General features: G+C 34.7%; 1 protein-coding gene across 1 annotated transcript in view; it reads right to left on the minus strand.

Moving 5' to 3' along the window:
* The window catches only part of NOX3 (NADPH oxidase 3), a 103,271-nt gene that overhangs the window by 45,562 nt on the left and 40,864 nt on the right, over positions 1-16,845 (minus strand). The window contains exons 7-10 of the mRNA XM_044675364.1: positions 13,764-13,893; positions 4,468-4,560; positions 2,082-2,335; positions 758-920 (exon numbers count right to left, since the gene is read on the minus strand). Coding sequence (XP_044531299.1) covers positions 758-920; positions 2,082-2,335; positions 4,468-4,560; positions 13,764-13,893 — 640 coding nt within the window. The remainder of the gene's footprint in view (positions 1-757; positions 921-2,081; positions 2,336-4,467; positions 4,561-13,763; positions 13,894-16,845) is intronic.

Here is a 16,845-nt window from a genome sequence, read left to right on the forward strand (position 1 = left end):
TTTGGTTTAGAGCTATCATAATGTTTAATTTGGTTTGAAACCACCATAATGGTTTCATTTTTCATAGTATTTAATTGCTGAAAGGGGACTTTGAAATTAACTAGTTCAACTTTTTCATTTTATAAATGAAAAAAAAAATGAGGTAAAGTTGGAGTCAGAGCTGAGAAATAGATCACAAGAAGATTTGAGAGGATTTAGCAGTTGACATAATGTAAGGGGAGAGAAAAGAATCAAAGACAATTTTGAAACTTTGAGCCTGGGCGATTGAGAGGATGGTGATACCATTAAGGGAAGTTTGGAAGTGGGGAGGAGGAGTTGGTTGGGAATGGGGAATATGAAAAGCTTAAGCCCTTTGTGACTAGCTATTTTCCATGATTCACAAGTGGAAGATGTTATTATAATATTGCGACAATATTTTCAAACCAAACCTGGCAAAGAAATGTTGCCTCTTGATATAACTGCTGTCTTTTCACACGGCCAATTGTCGTATGTCCATATTTTACCAAGATGAGCAATTACATGTTCTATAATGACATCGGAGCAATAAAATTTATGTCTTGTCATCTTTAACAAGATTAGACATAACCCTTCTCATAAATATAATACTGAATGGAGATTTTTAAGAACATAAGTATAGTTAAGGATCCTTGAGTTTATCCCTTGTAGTTAATTAAAATCCTCCCCAAGAATCTGCAGATGATATAAGGAGGCTGAGCACTTTGCCCAGGGAAGGTCTACATGAATGATTTCTCCATACCTTGTCCAGTTTCAGCTCTGTATGTGGAGCACAACTTTGAAAATATATGGATTTCAAAATTGAGGCAAAGGGGGTGACTCCTATTCCAGTAGCAATGCACACACTGACTTGATAGTGAAAAACATTTGTAATAGCAGCTCCAAATGGTCCATCCACTGACAGTCTAAAGACACAAAATAAAATATCATTTAATATTCAAGAACTGAATCAGGAAATGCCATTTTAATGATTTTTTGAGCCCATTCCCTCCCCCCTCAGATATCTACTTAATGTAAGGGTAATGGACATAGCTCAGTAATCAGTCAAGGAATTTCATCACTAGGAACTTCCTATACCAGTGAAATAACAGGCTCAGTCCAAATTGAAAAGAAAAGAAAGCAAAACAAAACAAAACCTTTGGGTTTAAGATTGTTCTATTTGGGGAGTTGAAACTTGACTTGAAGATGTATGGGGCTGCTTCCTCGTAGTGACAATGAGGCTGTCGTTATGGGCAGATTCAATTGGTGAAAGGACAGATATTGACTTATTTTGGCACCTCCTGTCTCTCCTATGTGATGGGCTCGCTTTGTAGTCATTGGAAGTTGTGTCCATGGAATCAAGGTTAGAGAAATAAGTTCTTTTTATCTTAAGCTGGCCAAATGAAAAGCAGAAGAACTAAGGTGAGTTGGAAGACCTATATTGCCCTTTTGGAATGCAATTCCCTTCCTTTCTCACTTGTTTAATCAGAAGATTTAGTGCATACAAACTGAGCAGGTATATTGTATGTCATTCAAGCGTAATGGAAACCATTCATTTGGATTTCTTGAAAATACACTACAAAGTCTAGTCTCAGGGAAATCATTGTACCTTACCTACATCAGAGAAACCTGGGCCAGCAATACATGTCCCATGATAATGGCATTTTAATCTCTCTCTACTTAACATATTGTTTATGAGATGATATCAAAGAAGAGTAAATTATACTGTGATCCCTGTTACATTAAGCAAATTCTATTCTTAATCTACTGCCATATCATTAGAGAAGGATGATAATAATAGCTAATATTTATGTAACACTTGAAAGTTTATAAAGTACTTTACACATGTTAATTCATTTGATCTTTACAACAACCATGAGAGGTAAATGCAATTGTTTATGCCTATTTTATAGATGGAGAAATTGAGACCAAGAGAGGTTAAATAACATGCCCAGAGTCTCACAGCTAATAAGTGGCACAATCTTGGTGAAGGCTATTTGCTGTCTATTGCTATAATCTTACATGCTGAAGATAATATTTTATATGCATATTTATATGTACATTTAAAAATGAAATTTACTTCTAACCTTGGGAGCATCCAGGGCTCTTTAAATGATGTTTCTTCTGCTCCAAAAGCCTTAAATAAAGCTTCCGTCCAATCACCTGCCACACGTATATGTATACTAAAAAAATCTTCCTCAGGGGCTGAGGTGAGGGTGAAAGGATGCCATTCCAAATGGGAAATGGAAGGACACTGCAAAAAGATGTACTGTCCAGGCTCCATTTTAAAATCACGCTTTTTCATATGAAGTTCCAGGACTTCAGACGGATGTGTTACCACCTAAATCATGACAAGATAGTGATTTGCCTTTTCATTTAAGCTTAATTACAGGAAAGGATGAAGTGGTTGGTGAAGGCAGATATAAGACGCTTTTAACTTGCTATGGCATTCAGAATCATTTTAAAGGTTTATGTTTTCAAAAGAAGAAAAAACTAAATTGTTTTTTTCTGAGTAGGTTACCCCGTCTATAATGTGAGGAGCTCCTAGCTAGGTTAGAGTAGTTCCCAGGTTATGGCTGTATGACTCACATTCTTAGGTTTTCCCAGGGGTGTGCTTAAATGAGTTAAAGAAACTACAGATTAACAAGATTTTCTATTGCAAATATATTCCTTTTATAAAAATAGAATTCTTTATTACATAGCAATAACAATAACCTAAAATCCATATTTATACAAATTATATCTAAATATATTTTTCACGCTTTGGTTTTACATTTAGTTTTTTTAGTTACTTAATTTTATTAAATAAATTGCATCTCTCAACCTATAATTCTTCTTAATCACACTGCTCAATTTAACACTGTATTTTCCTCAAACTCCAAAGGGAAATAAACTCCATATTCTTTCTCAGTCTCTTCTTCAAGTCAAAAGTCTTCATGGACAGACAGATAATTACAGGTTTTGGCTTTGAGTTTCAGGGAAATGTGGCACCAAGATCTGTTTTTCTTTTCCTGAATCCACAAATATATTGACCTAGTAGAACACTTGATCTAATCTATGAAGATGATATTTAATGAAAATAAACATAGACATATACTTGGGTTCAACAAAACACTTTCAAATGTATAATTTGGATGGCTGGGTTTTTAGTGGATAGAGAGATTATGATATGGTACTTGAAAAAGTGAATGCAATCTTAGACTGCATTAAGAGTAATGATAACTAGATCTACGGAGAAGATAGTCCCATCATACACTGCCCTAGTCAGGCTATCTTGGAGTATAGTACTCAGTTTTAATTACTACATGTTAGGAAAGATATTGATAGGCTGGAAAGCATTCAAATAAAGATAACCAGAATAGTGATGACTAATCAGATAAAATCATATGAGCATCAGTTTAAAGAATGGGGATAATTAACCAAGAGAGAAGAAGACTTGGAGAAAGACAAGTTAGCTATAAAAAAAAAAAAGATTCTAAACTTTGAGTCAGAAGAACCTAGTTTTCAAATCACAACACTGCTATTTGGTACTTGCTTAAGCTTGGGCAAATCATTTAAAGTCTTTGGATTTTAGATTATCCATTTGTAAAAACAATGAGGGTGTTGGAAAAAATGACCTGGAAAGTCACTTCAAGTCCTAAATGATCTTGGGCTTAGCTCCAAAGGATGGGACAAGTTATGGGTGATGGAGGTAACTGTAGACTTTAAGAAAAAAAAAAAACTTTTCTGACAAGTATAACCATCCAGAAATGAAACTGACTATCTCATAAGGGAATAGGTTCCCTCTCCCCCAATAAAGTCTTCAAATAAAGATTTAATGCCTACTTGGGTATATTATGGAAGGGAGTTTTCTACAAATAGAAGCTTTATTAAATAGCGTATGCAATTCCTTCTTATTCTGAGGTTCTGTGATTATGTGAAAACTCGTACAGACAGCTTTTCTCTAGCCTTTGAGGAGGAGAAAAAATTCAATATCTACTTACATTTTCTGGATCTCAAAGAAACTACTCCCTTTGTCTAACTGTCAAGTGGTTCTGGATATGAATCATAAACATTTCTTATTGTACAAAACCAAAAAAAGTGATGGTTTCTTGTGTCTGTAGAGTGGGAGAAGGAAGGTAGGTAAAGATGGGACCAGTTCATAGTCCAAGTCAAAAATGTCACCCCAGTAGCAAGTATAACTATTTTTCAGAGAAAGAAGATGAAGTGAAAAGAAATATGGTGGAATCCCTATTACTGCCTCATAAACCATTGGCAGAATTCCGTAAACTGGTCTGATCACTAGACCTACCTTCTCTTCTATAAAATTAGTCACACTAAAAGATGCTCAGGATGCAAGCAATTATTAGAACAGAAGATGAGCCTTTAAATTATAGACAGTTCTGCAATAAAAATGGCAAATTAAAACTTGGGCTAATAAAAATTTTTCATCTACACTCTGGCTTTTATTCCTACATAAAGCTGCATACATACCTTAGTAATGACAACTTTCTGTTGAAATCGCCAGAACCTAATTATCCTTTCACACATATACAAGACCACAGGGCCTAAAACCCATTTCCAAGCCTGTAGAGAACAAAAAGGGAAAAAAAAGGAATTGAAAATATGAGCCCAATATTTTCACTTTGAACCAAGACAATATATGATATAGTGGGATTAGGATGCTTCCCTAGTAACAATCACTGATTATATAATAACTGATCTCCTTTTCCTAAATGCTTAACTATTCAACTAATCTCTGAAATCCAGGGGAAGTGCTTATTTAAGGGATTAACTGCCTTGGTATTGATATTTATGCTTACTTGATCAATAATACCTTTACATAATAAGAAAAATTGAATTTTTCAAAGAGATAAGAAAGTTGAAAGCCTTTTTTTGATTGAGAGAGGATCATAAATGCTTTCAATTCCAACAAAGTCAAAGGTTTACAAAGAAACATTAATAAACTCACTACTTGTTAAGATTATTCTAATCAATAGCTTTGGCCTGTGCTGCCTCAGAAGTTGGAAGTTTACTTATACACATACCAGCCCACGGAATGTAAAACATTAAGTTCATTACATTGTATGCTTCCACCATGTTTACTAAGTCAACAGAAAAGATTGAGTAACTATCAGGAAAACTGTGATCTTGAAACCATAGTCCACTCAAATTTGTGACCCACAAAGAAATGTTCGGATTAATCCTATTATTAACTGGTCAAGTTCCTACTAAAGTAAAAGTACCTTGAGAATAAAGACTTTTTCTTTTTCTTTTTGTATTTCTTATAGCCTCTAAATAGTGTAAGGATGGGATTTGTGCAAGGGGGAAGGGACAAAAGGAGCCAGAAGAAGGCAATTGGTAAATAATAAATACGTATTTGTTAGATAAATGATTGAATGGACTTGCCAATTGTCCTCTTTTACATATTAAGTATGGCAATGGAGGAAAAATATAAGATATGGTCTCTGCTTTCAAGAAGGTTAGAATCTTTATTTATTTCAATTTATAAACAATTATTAATGACCTACAGTGTGCTAATAATTAGGCCATAAGAAGATAAAACCAAAAACAATCCTCACCCTCAAGAAGCTTCCATTGCCCTGGGGGAAGATAACATATATAAAGGTAACTAAATATGAAACATATATAAAGCGATATAAAATAAAGTCAAAAGTGAAGAACTTTAATAGCTGGGGAGGAAATCCTCATGTAATGGTGGTACTTAAACTGTGTAGAACAATTCACAAGAGAATTATGGCACTGTAGAAAGAACATTGGACATGGCTTTGAATGAGCTGTTTCCATCCTGGTACTGCCTCTGTGACTATGGAGAAGTCACTAAATCTGCTTGAGATTCAGGTTACTCACCTATAAAATAAAGGTGGTGTCTTAGATACCCTCTGAGGTCTATTTCATCTCTACCTCTATGACCTTGTCATCCTGCTCTACTCTGACTAACCTTGGTTGTGCAAATCGGTCCTCTGCGAATCTCCCAAAGAAACATTCTTGTTAGTCTAAGTTCCTTATTCACCACACATTGTCTATTTATGCCTGGCACCTTCAACACCATCTTGTGGATAAAGTTAATTCCAAAACATTGAATTGAGTGTTAGCCACATACTGGAAATTCGATAAGCACTTTTTGATTGATTGCTTTACTTTTCTAATCTTCTATAACTCTCTCTGCTGCATTTTTCTTCTTGCTGTTCTTTTTGTCTCTTTTGTTTGCTTCTGGATCTAATAATCCCTCAAAAGTCATCATTCACCATATGCCCTACCTTACCTATATCTACTTTCTTCTAAAATTCAGCACTAATCTTATAAACCTTATCCACCAAAGATTTGCCTTATACTGACAGGGTGAAACACATTTAAACCCCTCTCCAAAGGCTTCAGCAAAAGTCTTGAACCAAATAAGAAATGAATCATTTCCCCATTGGTCTTAAGTGGGGGCATCATGAGGTGGTGGTAGAGGAAAAGAGAAAGATCATGGAGGAGATATGGACAAGAAAGGGAATAGAAGTGAAGGAAAGAGGCAATTTTAACTCAACATAAATCGGGGGATTCTCTGGAGAACTAGGTTGAGCAGACACAGAAACTATAGACATAATTTTTTTGTACATGAACAAAACATACTCATGGAATATAATTTAAATTTTCTTGACATTTGAAGTTTTGAACATGGTATATTTTCCATAGGTCCAAATATCCAATCTCTCATTTTTGTCAGTTAAATATAATAAACTATTCCTTCTTCATTTTGATAGTTTATATTCACATGGAATATTTTTGGACCAAATTATCAAGATAAATATCCACTTCTTATTTAAATTATCAAACTTCTTAAAAGCAGAAATTTTGCCCAATTTTTTGTTATTTCTCTGATTCCCAGAATGTTAGAGATCATTGAGTCTAACATCTCATTTTTCCTTCCTCTTTTTTGTAAAAAAAAATAGATTCGCTAAAGGTCGCTTATTTTACTACTCTTTAAAGAGCCAACTTTTAGTAAGAAGCTCCAATTCCAATGCCCTATCCATAATAACCCTCTGCCTCTTATTGGTTTTTTAGTTTTTAAAAAATTCATACTAAGTTCATAATATTTTGTGCCTATTTTTAATAACAATTTTGTTTTCAGATGTATATTTTCTTAGGGGACTGCTGTAGCTATAACCCGCTACCCCCAAATTTGTTATGTTATTACACTATTATCATCTCCTTTCACATAGTTACTATTTCCTCAATTTATTTTTGACATACTTACTATTCAGAATGTTATCACTAAATCTTCCATCTAGTTTTGTATCTTTTTATATTTGTTCCTATTTTATTATTATAGGTTGGAAAGTATATATTTAATATTTCTGTCCTTTTATATTAATAATTTTTATGTGCAAAGTTCTATTTTTGTAAATATACTACTTATGCTGAGAAATTTGGTTATTCTTTAATGTCCCCTTTCAGAAGATGCCATAAATCTCTTAAATCTAACTTTTTCTCGCAACACTTTCAGTTCTACATTTTCCTTTGTAAAAAAAAGTTTGTTAGATTTATCCAATTCTGAGAGACAAATTAAAGTCTGGAATGATTATTGTATTATGCACTGACTATTTGCAATTCACTTATAGATTTAGATGCTATGCCATTTCTTTTATATACTTTTATTTTTAAACACTTACCATCCAACTTAGAATCAATATTTGGTATTGGTTCTAAGGCAGAAGATCAGAAAAGACTAGACAATGGGGGTTAAGTGATTTGCCCAGGGTCATATAGCTAGGAACTGTCTGAGGTAAAATTTGAACCCAGAAAATCCCATCTCCAAGCCTAGCTCTCACAACACTGATTCACTTAGCCTACCCCCTCATATATTTTTAATATCAATAAATAAGTGCAATATAATATCCTTCATCTCTTTTGCTATTATATGTTTTTTATTTTTGCTTCATGTTCACAAGTTTTCAACTCTAGCCTATTTGGAATTAGTTAGTATGTAATAAATTCCAAACTTTCTAATTTTAATTTCATATGTCTCTTTGCCTTTTATGAGTGTTTCTTGCATGCAGGAAATTGGTGAATTTTATTTTCTCATAATTTCTGCCATTCCCTTTCAATTTTATTGGCTTGCTTAATTTATTTACACTTTAGGTTACACATTGGTTAAGCTTACTTCTTCTGTACTGATTTTTAGTTCCCTCCTCCTTTAAGTTAACCTTCTGTCCCTGTAATTAACTTTGCTTATATCCCTTTGATGCTATTCTATACCCATAGGCTCCTTCTATTCCCATTTAACTGTCCTTGAATTTACTTAAATTATTAATTTATTTGTTTTATTTATTAATTCATTCATCATCCTCACTCCTTTTTTCATCCTTCCCCTTTTCACTCAGAAACGTATTTGATTCAGAATCTTTTCCTCTCCCCTAGAACCTTAGCTTATGTAATATTATTTTTGTTGCACTCTTTTCTAAGAAGTTTTCATTTACTTTGTACTCATTTTTCATATCTATCACCTCTAGGCTACTAAAAATTAGATTATTACATTTGTGCATTGTGTTATACATTTCATTTTTCCTTCTTTATTTTCTCTATGTACCTCATGAAGTATCTCCTGGTCTGACAGATCTGAATTCCTTCTTCTATGCCATTTCTTTTTTAATGTGTTTTTACATCTCATCATATTCTTGCTTCTCCTTATACATATATTTGTTTACATATTCATTCACTTATTTTCTCTCTGATTTTGTATGGAACTTTTCTTTTGACATGCCTTGTTGTTAGAAATATCATGAAGAAAGCAGTGATGCAAAGAGAGCATAACTATCGGAAGTTTTAATGACTAGTTTTACCCTTTGTCCTTACAATTATCACTTGATGCTCTGACCATCAAATTACCCTTTCTCTGAATTTACCACTCAAGGAGCCAAATGCTCCTCTTGACCCATAAATCCTTTTTCCTAGTTTGTGGGATCCACTGCTCAGAGGAGCCAGTCACCTATTATGCTCATTTCTCTCCAGAAGAACGCCATTGTGAATGCACTGTCTCTTATCACTAATCTCAGAATTATCTATTTTAATGGCATAATTTTCTTTTCTTTGCTAGTCTCACCTTCCAGATCTGCCCCCTCTAACCTAGACACTTTTTCCTACTCCTTTTACTCCACTTTCTCCTAATCCCACCTTCTTACTGATATATAAAATTTTTTTTTCCATCTTGTTTCTTTTTTCATTCAGCTCTGGGATCAATAGGGAAGGGGTTGCTTCTTGTTCTTTTCTGACATGTATTTTCTCTTTCAGTTTTAGTAATACCTCACTGTTTGCCTTAACATAAAAGATACTACTTTGCTAATAGGGGAACATGTGATTTAATTCATAAATAATCATTCTACTTTTCTTCCTTCCCTTTCCCTGATTCAAACTCTTTAGCAACCAGATATTTCTTGTCCTTTAATAATGCCTCCTCCCTTTCCTCTTAACTATTTCTTTTCTTTTTTGAAGCAATTGATTAAATATGGGAGATGTGCTACTATTGTTTGGGGATTTTGAAAGCTAGATAGCCTGCTCATATCTTTTTGGGGGCAAGGATGATTCAGTGTTTCTTTTGGTTGTTGGAGGTCTATCTTTTTCATTAACGATTAGACTTAGTTTTGTAAGATGTATTATTTTAGGTTGTCTTTTGCTTTTTTTGAATATATCATTCCATTTTATTCTTTGATTTCTTGTATTTTTAGAATAATCCTGATCTTTTAAACCTGATTTTCTTTCATAGCTGAAAATCTAATTGTCTACAAACTTTGCTGTTTGTGGCTAAGATTCTAAAATTTAACATTTATATGCTTTGGGATTTCAAGGGTTAATCCATGGACAGGATAAATAATTACTTAAAAGTTACAGTTTCTTGTATCCTTTCCTTTGATATTATAATAAGGTTTTAAAATTCATCATGCTCCTCTGGGTACTTATGGTTTATAATTTTTTTAACATAACACGGTCCAGGTCAGTCACTTTGGCTTAAGAAAAATTCATAGTTTTTGCAAAGTTTTTGTCTTTGTTTCTCTTCAGAAAATTTTCTTTAATTTTTAATTGCAAATTTGCCTCTCTATCAAATCTTTTAATTTTTCCATTATGTGTTCTAATTTCTCTATTCAATTTTTTTGTCCTCATGGGCTTTGGCATCTAACATAATTTTCATTTTAAAATCTTTTATAGGGGGCAGCTGGGTAGCTCAGTGGATTGAGAGCCAGGCCTAGAGACGGGAGTTCCTAGGTTCAAATCCGGCCTCAGACACTTCCCAGTTGTGTGACCCTGGGCAAGTCCCTTGACCCCCATTGCCTACCCTTACCACTCTTCCACCTATAAGTCAATACACATAAGTTAAGGGTTTAAAATAAAAAAAATCTTTTATATGATTTATTTCTATTTTGAATCATTTTTCTATTTCTTGTAATTATTCCATGATTTCTGGGGAATTAGAATTCCTTTTGTTTTGAGGATTTGAGGTTCATTTTCTTTTGTAGTATAATATTTATTCAGTATGTTATGACCTTCTTTTGAATTTTACTCATTTTTCCTTCTGTCTGTCTCTCATTGTTGGTTTACCCAATTGACAACTCAATTATTACTCAGCCCTTTTCATCTAGACTTTTATCTTTTGGTTTTTAAGAATACATTCACACATGAACATATATTTATATAGGATAAGTTGCCAGACAATTCTCCACCTTTGTAGGTACTAAGGAATAAAAAGGAAAACATAGACCAATTATTGTCTAAACTCCATTAAGATCTGACTGATCACATTGAGATTTCTTTTTTCCTTTTTCTTGGGCACTGTAGCCCTTTTCCCTCCAGCTGGCTTTGTCCTTTCACATTATGTCTTTTCCAATCTTCTTCTTCCCATCCATTGTACTACCTTTAATGCATTTTTCTGGGCAGGAAAAATGTCTTTTGTCACTTATAGAATAAAATCCCTTATACAAATGAGAAAAGAAGCCCTAGAGAGGTGGTAACTAGTAGTTAGTTACTCATGAAGCAAGGACTCAAATATATATATTTTGACTATGTGCAACGTTCTTTCTGCCTCTCCAAAGAGTATATGGTACATTGTTCACAGGAGGAATCTAATGCAGTTACATATTAGGCAGATTTATTTGAAAAGATAGGGAATTATTACTATATATCCTTCCCTCTTTCCATTATTTTAATTTTCTTTCTGGCTCCCACTCATTCCTACGCCAGAATCTATACCTTCTTCCTTCCACCACTTTTTCACCCTCAATTTCTTTAAGAAGAAAATCTAGTCCTATATAATAAGCTCAGTTTTTATTTTGGATTATGAGCTATTATAGGAGACAATTTATTTTTGGTCACACCTTAAGCATTTGATCATTAGGTAGATACAGTTGACAGAGTGAGTGCTGGATTTGGAGTCAGATACTGAGTTCCAATCTTACTTCAGATACTTAACTTTGATCCTGGGCAAATCTCAACTCTCGACCTCAATTACCTTGTCTATAAAAAGGGGATAATAATAGTACCTATCTGAGAGGATTGTTGCGATTAACAAATAAAACATGTAAAGCACTTTGTGACTGATATTAGTAGTGATTTTTTTTAGCTTTACCCTGGTATGAAGAATAATTTGAAGAAAGTGACTATCCAGATATCCAGAAGTAACTGATAAATTGAGTAAAGGATTGCATTGAAAACAAAAAAGCCAACATTCAGCAGTGAAAAAAAAAACACTTGATGAAAGTAAGGGTATCTTCTAGTCTTAGTATAACATTAGGTAGTTCCTCAACCCAAAGTTTCCTTATATCTAAAATAAAGATATTAGCCTAGACGGTCTCTAAAGTATCTTCCAATGTGACACTTTTTTTTCATTGTCCTCAAAGTTATATTTTGTCTTTAGATACTTCTACAGTAGTATTTTCACGATACCTTGGAATCTCTGCCCATGTGGCTCATTGTCCTAAGGTCTAGGATTTAATGCCTTAAAAGTTGATTTGTGGTGCTTTTTCTGTGACTTTCCCTAGGAAGATTTTGTGGTGCAAGGGACATTAGAATTTCTTGTAATTGTTCTTTGTCCCTGAGAACTGAAAATATTTCTCAAATTCCTTTAGCTCTTGATCAGGAATGAAATTGTACTAGTCAAATACAAGTAGTTTCTTATATTTCTACTCCTTGAATTTTTCTTGCCTTCATCTGAAAATAAAACATAATGTAAGAAAAGACTATTTGAAGTCCTTTGTTCAGACTCACTTAAAACTTTTGTCTGAAGTGTTGTGACCACTCACTAAAATCTTTAAATCACAAAACATTAAAAAATTGTAAGTCCCCTTCTTTGGTAAAGGATTCAGAAATCTTTGTGAACTATAGTCACACCTGTCTCTGAAACCTGGGGTCTTGGGGAGTAGAAGTGTTGTGTGAGTTTTAGTTTGTCCCTCTGATCAGTTTAATTAATATGAGGGTTATATATAATGGAAACTGGTTCTTGGAATAGTGGGAACTGGTCTGTATAGAAGTTATATTAATTAGAATCCAAGAGCTAAATGGAGTTAGAGAGTTGAATGGAAAGAGAAGAAATACAGAGACAAAATAGGGATGATGCAGTGGAGTGCAGGAACCTCTTTGTGTCCTTGGGATGCCTTTTCCTTTCAGGGTCTACGAGACATCAGATAGAATACTGCACAGTTCAGCCAAGCGGTAATTGTACAGCCCACACAAGCTTTGAATCAGGATCCATTAAAAATAATGGGAAAGACTGACAACATGAGTTTGGGTGTGCAAGGAGGTGTGGCAGGAGAGAGTTAACAGAGAGATGGGTAAGTTTCCCCCCTTTTAATGATAATTAATGTCAGCGCATGCAGCAAGGAGCAGGCTCTGGTCTGTATTCATGGTGCGTTGGAGGGTATTGATTTTTTTATGGAGACACTGTAGCTGAAAATTTTAGAGAGGCATTCATGTCCTTCATTAATATGCAGGTTGGATAGTGGCTAACGATAGTTTAGTTTAAGATAGAGAGAATCTATACCGGCCATTAAAAGAGCTACAGTCTAATGGACACGTCTCTTCAGTTTCCTTCTGTTTTTTAACATTTCTCCTTGTATTTTTCCTCTTTGAAACAATGCACTACAGCGCCCTAAAATATGGTTTTTAAGATATGAGGAGGGAATTTTCAAAAAGTTTTTACGTTATTTATTTATTGGTCAGTTAATTACCTGATTCCTTTGCATGTTTCATCTCATTTGTGTGATTTTTTTTGGGGGGGAAACTTTTATTTTGTCTGCTGTTTCTTCTATCATTCAATTTATTTCTTTTCCTTATATCTCTTTTATGTGGTCCCAAGATCTTGTCTAAGGTCTACTTGTCCATTCCAAGGGTTGAACAGGGAGCAAAAAAGAACTAGGAGAAAGGGTTGGGGGTTGGGAGGAACAGGAAGAGAAGGTGGAAATAAGGTTCTTCTTGAGTAATGTCTTTTATAGGGGTCACAGTTTTACTTGAAGTGTGGAGAATTCCCAGAACATTGGGAATATCTACTTTCTCATATGAGTAGAAAAACATTTAAAAATCAAACTGAGTAATGGGGAGGGAAGAAAAGCAAGATGGAATGAATCATCTCTTGTCTTTTTGAATAATTCACTGAACTACTTCTCTCTGTAGACAATCAGAAGCTGAATGTGTTTGTTAGTGACACAAAATACTTTTAATCAGATAAAAGAAAAAAATTCCCATTTACTTATATTTTAACTCTAGGTTTTTGTGAAAGGGCCATAAGGGATAATTCTTACCGAAGGTTTATTGCCAGAAAACTGTGGCAAGGGGCACTGAGTAGTTTCTTCCCATTCAGTATAATGATCTTTACAGTAGGTGACATTGTGAATCATCAAACTCTCCAGTGTCTGACTTCGGACAATTTGTCTTCTCATGTAAAAAAAGGTCAAAAAACAAAAGTTAAATGGTGGTATTTTTTTTGACATTTTTTCCCTCAACGATGTAACATTTTAAAACCATTTCAAACGTTAGAATATAGTGATAGAATAGCTTACTTCATATCTGTTTTGTCATTCAGTTCCTTAGCTTGGATCAGAGGACCTGGGTGCAACTCCTGGATCTTCCATTTATTAATATTATGACTTAGCAACACATTTCATTCTATTTGCTAATAGAATGACCCACCAAGTCCAGCCACCTATTAACTTTTTAGTTTCCTTATTTGTAAAACGAGAGGTTCATAGATTTAGAACTAGAAAGAACCTTAGGCAACACTTAGGTCAACCATGGTGAACTTTTTAGAGACCGAATGCCCAAACTGCAACCCTCATGTGGCATGTGAGCCCCCTGCCTTACTCCAGAGAGGGGAGGGAGGAAGTGCTCCCATTGGTGTGCTGGATGGAGGGGTGGGTTATGTGACAAATGTCCTCAGGCTCTCATGGAGAGGGGAAAGGGAGAAGTACCCTTTGGCACATGTGCCATAGGTTCACAAACACAGATCTAGGTATTTATAGATGAGGTAAATGGGGTCTAGAGATTAAGTGGCTCGCCCAATGGCCCTCATGTAGCATTTGACACAGAATTTGTACTTTGGTTCTCCAAAACCAAGTCCAGCAATATTTCTACTGCTCCATATTGTCTTTCCTAGAAGATCTTTAAAGTCCCTTCTTGCTCTAAATTCTAGGACCTATCTTTTTATTTGAAAAATGTAATCCTGGGAGTAACAAATGATTTTGAATACATAAAAGAGAAATACTCCATTGTGGAGTACTGTTTTTTAATAATTTTCATATAACAGTTAAAGATTTACAAAGCTCTTTACATACATTATCCCATTTGAAACAGTGAGGTGGAGACTATAGATATTAAATCCCCATGCTACAGGTAGAGAAACTGAGGTAGAGAGCAGTTAATGACTTTTTTCATGGTCACATAGCTGGTAAGTGCTGGAGGCAGGATTTGAAGCTAAATTTTCCTGACAGTCGTCAGAAAACATTCAACATCCTTTATGATGTTCTCCTGAAGAGTTCCTTCTCCTAAAGAAGCCGGGGTGATGGTACACTTCTATAATCCCTGATTCTCAGGATGCCAAGGCTGGTGAATCACTGGAGTTTGAGAGATCTGAATTGAAGTAGGGCTAAAGCTGATATAATGTCCCTACTAAGCCTGGCACTAGTATGGTAAGTACCTAGAAACAAGGGGCCACCAGGCTGCCTGAGAAGATGAACCAGCTCAGGTTAGGAACAAAACATGTCAAAGCTGTGCCACTCAGTCATGGGACTGAATCAGTGAGTAACTAGAGCAGTTCAACTCCTGGACTAGACGTAAAAACTAAGTCACAAAATAAAGAAAAAAGAAGTGAAAAAAAGAGCAACTTTAAAAATTTGCTAATATCCTTAAGGTGAATTTGTGAATTGAATCGGATACAAATATATTTTGATTGCTGGCCACCTTTCTATCAATGGGTCCTTTTTTATAAACTTGATTTGACTTTTTCTTTCTCTATTTTTGACTGTTGAAGGGATTTTTGAGGGAAGAGGTCAGGAGAAGGACAAAGAACAATAGTTTTGGTTCTTCAAAGCTACTGAAGGGACTTTGAGGGAAGAGGTCAGAAGAAGGACAGGGTCACAATGGATCAATTATGAAGCTTCCTTCACATCACATTGAAAGATCTGAGGTAGGTACTTGAAATGAGCCTTCATAGTTAGAATCATTATTATTACTTCAAATATAAATTGACTTTTGGAAAACTGTTTCAGAGTCCACTTTTAGAGCCCAATCCCATGTTTGTTCACCTGTAATCTGGTGGAGCTGTGTTAGAGCAGGCCATTTTGGAATTTCTCCCTTCCTAGGAGTAATATCCATAAAACTATACTGTTGTATTCCGAGGGAAACACTAATGTCAGGAACTGAAAAACTCTGACCCTACACAAACTCATTATCCTGGTGGTTTCTTGGGTCACCCAGACTTTTTGCACCTTATGTGGTATGAAAACAGAGAGCAGCTGGATATCCATAGAAACCATCTGGAAATCATGAATCATCCTGACTGGACAGCTTTATGGAGGTTATCTGGCTGGGATAAAATTTTCAGTTAGATAAGCAGTTATATTTAATTCTCCAACTTAAAAAAGAAGTGATTCAAAGAATGACTGATTAACAAGTCAGTTATTCTATCAACAAACATTTATTAAGAATTTACTGCATGTGTGATGACATTGTTGATCCTAGAAAGATTAGTTAGGCTTAAAAGAAGTTAGGAAAGGTGGTAGTGGTAGATAACAATGGCCAAGGGCCCTAGTCCAGTCTCTGACACCTAATGGTTATGTGACCCTGGGCAAGTCACTTAACATGGTAACACTCCAGGCAACTCTCTGCAACTATACATTGCAGAGCTGTGGCTAATCTACTTTGGTGGAAAGGTTTATTCTATGGGACTTCCATAAAGCAATAAAATTATAGGTCCACAAAACCAAAACAAAACAAAAATGCACCTAAATAAGCTCAAGTGCATATACTTTTACTTTTTTATTTGGAATTTTTAATTTTAAATATTTGGAATTTTACTATTCCAATAGAAGATATACTATTGAAATTTGAAAGTGACTTCAGTTATGACCATCAGCACTAGAATACTTCAAATGCTCAAGATTGAATGAGGTTATTGTGATTACTGAGTTATTTTAGGGTCAGATTCTTCTTGACTTCATTTACAGTTTCTTTGCCAAAGACACTGGAGTGGTTGGTTTGCCATTTCCTTCTCCAGCTCATTTTACAGGTGAAGAAACTGAGGCAAACAGGATTAAGCTAGTTGCCCAGGGTTAAAAAGCTACTAAGTGTCCCAGGTCAGATTTGAACTCAGGACATTGGTCTTCCCGA

The sequence above is a fragment of the Gracilinanus agilis genome, chromosome 4, assembly GCF_016433145.1.
Source record: "Gracilinanus agilis isolate LMUSP501 chromosome 4, AgileGrace, whole genome shotgun sequence".
NCBI classification, from domain to species: domain Eukaryota; kingdom Metazoa; phylum Chordata; class Mammalia; order Didelphimorphia; family Didelphidae; genus Gracilinanus; species Gracilinanus agilis.